Source organism: Camelina sativa, chromosome 18 (genome assembly GCF_000633955.1).
Source record: "Camelina sativa cultivar DH55 chromosome 18, Cs, whole genome shotgun sequence".
Classification (NCBI taxonomy): Eukaryota; Viridiplantae; Streptophyta; class Magnoliopsida; order Brassicales; family Brassicaceae; genus Camelina; species Camelina sativa.
Window position 1 is genome coordinate 19521121 of NC_025702.1, and position 3239 is coordinate 19524359.

Below are 3239 nucleotides of genomic sequence, written 5' to 3' on the forward strand. Positions count from 1 at the left end.
ACCGTCATAATCAAGAAACATGACGATTTGTTTCCCTCTTGCAGCTTCGATGATACGTTCGAACATGTCTAGTGCTGATGGATGTCGTTTCTGGTAGGAATTAAATTAATACAAATAACACATATTTTAGAAATTTATGCAAGAAACGGAGTTTTTTTTGGGTACTGGAAAAAAAAAAAAAAAAGTGGAGCTTACGATCCAAGAATTGAGTTCTTCTTGTGCGGAGAGAGAAGGAAGTGATTTGAGATGGGTAGGAGAAGAAGCTCTCATGGAGTCAACCCAAGAGGTAAGTCTTTGACTTTGAGCTCCATTGATCTCAAGGTTTTTGAGGAGTTTTTTCTTGGAGATTGAGATGTAACCAGGAGCAGTCGGTGGCTTTTGAGCGGAAGGAGTAAAGACCGAGGAGTTGGACACTGCAGAGACAGTTATGATCCCTGTCTTTGCGTCTGATACGACGACGTTTTGGCTCACCATTTTTATAAAAACTATGAAACAGAGTAAAAGAAACAGGGGATTTCCAGAACAGAGGAGGTGAAGTGAGATTGAGTGTTCTTCTCGAAAAAAATCGAGAAATCTTGAATTGAGAAAGTCAGAGATTGAAGATGTATTTCTAAAGAGAAACGAGAGTTGTTGAGAAGAAATGAAGGAAGACGAAGTGAAATTGCTCTGTTCTTTTTTTTAGGAATCTGGTAAGTGTTTCTTGAAGTGTTCGAAGAGACGAGAGAAAGAGATAGTGTGGGAAAGATGCGAGGACCAAGAGGTGGGTTTTATAGAAGAAGCACAAAGCATCACAGAGTTAGAGTTAGAGTTAGCGAGAGAAAGTTTACAAGTGGGAGCCATGGGACCGAGGGTCTTATGTGGGGGACCTACAAAGCCGGCCCAGCTTGAGGCCTTGAGGGAGGAGGAGGTGGTGTGACTCTTCTCTTTGTCTTAATGGTCCCTTTACAATGCCACGTGTCCCCAATGCAAAGGAAGCACCCATCTTCACCTCTTTCGTCTACGTCGTATTCGTATAATATGTTTTTAATAAGCTCACGACGTCGAATCATATGATATAAAAATAAAACTGAAGTAATCGAGTTGTTTTTATTATTTCACTAACCAATTAATGTCCACATCAACATAGATTTTTTTTTTTTGTCAACATAGATATCAACCGTTTTATTTATTTATTAGAACAATTTTTATACCGACAATATATTAACCAAAAGCTTTCACGATCTATATATACTATTATACACATGGATGGAATGGAACACATACTCTAAATTATTCCCCCAAAAAAAAGATTGCTTCGTTTTTCAATAAAACTATAGTTATTAATTTACTTTTTTATGATACATTATTGGAAATCCGAATATACAACATATATAAGTTGCCTTGGCAATAACCACACCATCTAAGCTAGACGACTTCACCGATTTCATTAACAAATTAAAATGACCCCTTGTGATGCATACAGCTACACGTACGATACTTAAAAATGACATTACATTTTATTAACATAAATCATCATATTGTAATAAACCAAAATCTCTCTCGAACTTTCTTTTATACCTAACTTTTGTTCACGAATTGACAGGAAAAATAGTTTTTGGAAAATTTTTCAGAAAGATACAAATATTTAAAACATATTTTTTACAAAAATACGCATTCGATGATGGACCAACAAAGCCTTATTATAATTGTAGTTATTGAAAATTTCGAACATACAAAATAAGTTTTTAGAGCTATCGAAGCAATCGTTCAATAGACACTATAGCCAAACCTAAATTTATAATCGAGAAATAAAACTGTATCATCCTGTAATATATGTATTTTTTTAATGTACTTCGTCATGGAATATTAATATATATTTTATTTATTTAAAAGGTTACAGAATTAAGAAGGCTCGTATTCATACAAAGATGCGAGAAACGAGCAATCCCATGCTTTAATAGGATTGACCCTTCGAGAAAGTTGTAGTCGATCCCGGTTTCAGCATTGGTCTCAGAACAATTTGAATTTGATTGTAAGTTGTAACGCTTCTTGTTTTTTTTTGCACGTGGATATTGGACCGTTATCAGTTCATCATTGGATTTATCTCGCGACCCCATTCGGTTTTGGTACTTATCAAATTATGTTGTCTTTATTAGTGATAAGTTTTGGGTTTTGTTATAACATATCACACTCTAACCGAAACGGTGTGTATCATTCTAGTGAAAATATACATGTGTCATCGCATGCATGTGTGTAAAATATGCAAATGTGTGCATTCACATATACATGTTAGAAGGAATAAGTCAAGGTCGAGTATGTTCAATAACGTGCCTATTATTCAGGACACGATCAGCATTTCTTTGTTAGTGAATTAGTCTCTTTGTTAGTGAATTACTCTTTGAGTAGTTCCTGTTATTTAGGATTTGTTGGTTGTAATATGATTATAAATAGAGCTGTAGTCCTCTATTGAGTCAATAAGAATCAGTTTTACAATCATCTCTTTCGTCTCTATTTAGGATTTGTTGGTTGTAATATGATTATAAATAGAGCTGTAGTCTTCTATTGAGTCAATAAGAATCAGTTTTACAATCATCTCTTTCGTCTCTTTAATTTACACTTGGTATCAGAGCAAAGAGAGAAAACACGATCAGAGAGAGAAACACGATCAGAGAGAAACACTATGGGTTCAGAAAAGGAAGGGATGTTGACTATTCCAAAGTTCGATGGAGATTACGAACATTGGGTTATGTTGATTATTGAAGAAGGGATCACGGAACCGCCGCGTGGAACGGTTCTCAATGGACAACAACGGTCATAGCTGGCGGAGCTGATGCTCAAAGATCTCAGGGTGAAGAATTACTTGTTTGCTGCGATTGACAAAGTAATTTTGAAACGGATCTTGCAGAAGGATAGTTCCAAAGAGCTATGGGACTCAATGAAAGCAAAATTCCAAGGGAATGAGCGTGTGCAGAGTGCACAGCTACAAAGGAAGCAGAGAGATTTCGAGATTCTCGAAATGAAGAATGGTGAAAGTGTGAAAGAGTATTTCTCAAGAGTGATGGTCGTAGCGAACGACATGAGGAATCTCGGTGAAGATATGCCAGATGCTAAGGTGGTGGATAAGGTGTTGAGAACACTCTCTGAACGATTCACATACATCATATGTGCAATTGAAGAGTCAAAGGATATCAAGAGACTCACAATCGATGAACTCCAAATTTCTCTACTGGTTCATGAACAGAAGTTCAAGAAAAAGGAGA

General features: G+C 36.2%; 1 protein-coding gene across 1 annotated transcript in view; it reads right to left on the bottom strand.

The window, feature by feature from the left end:
• LOC104762681 (probable trehalose-phosphate phosphatase J) overlaps nt 1–756 on the bottom strand; it is a 17553-nt gene extending 16797 nt beyond the window's left edge. The window contains exon 1 of the mRNA XM_010486016.2: nt 360–756. Coding sequence (XP_010484318.1) covers nt 360–474 — 115 coding nt within the window. The 5' untranslated portion in view covers nt 475–756. The remainder of the gene's footprint in view (nt 1–359) is intronic.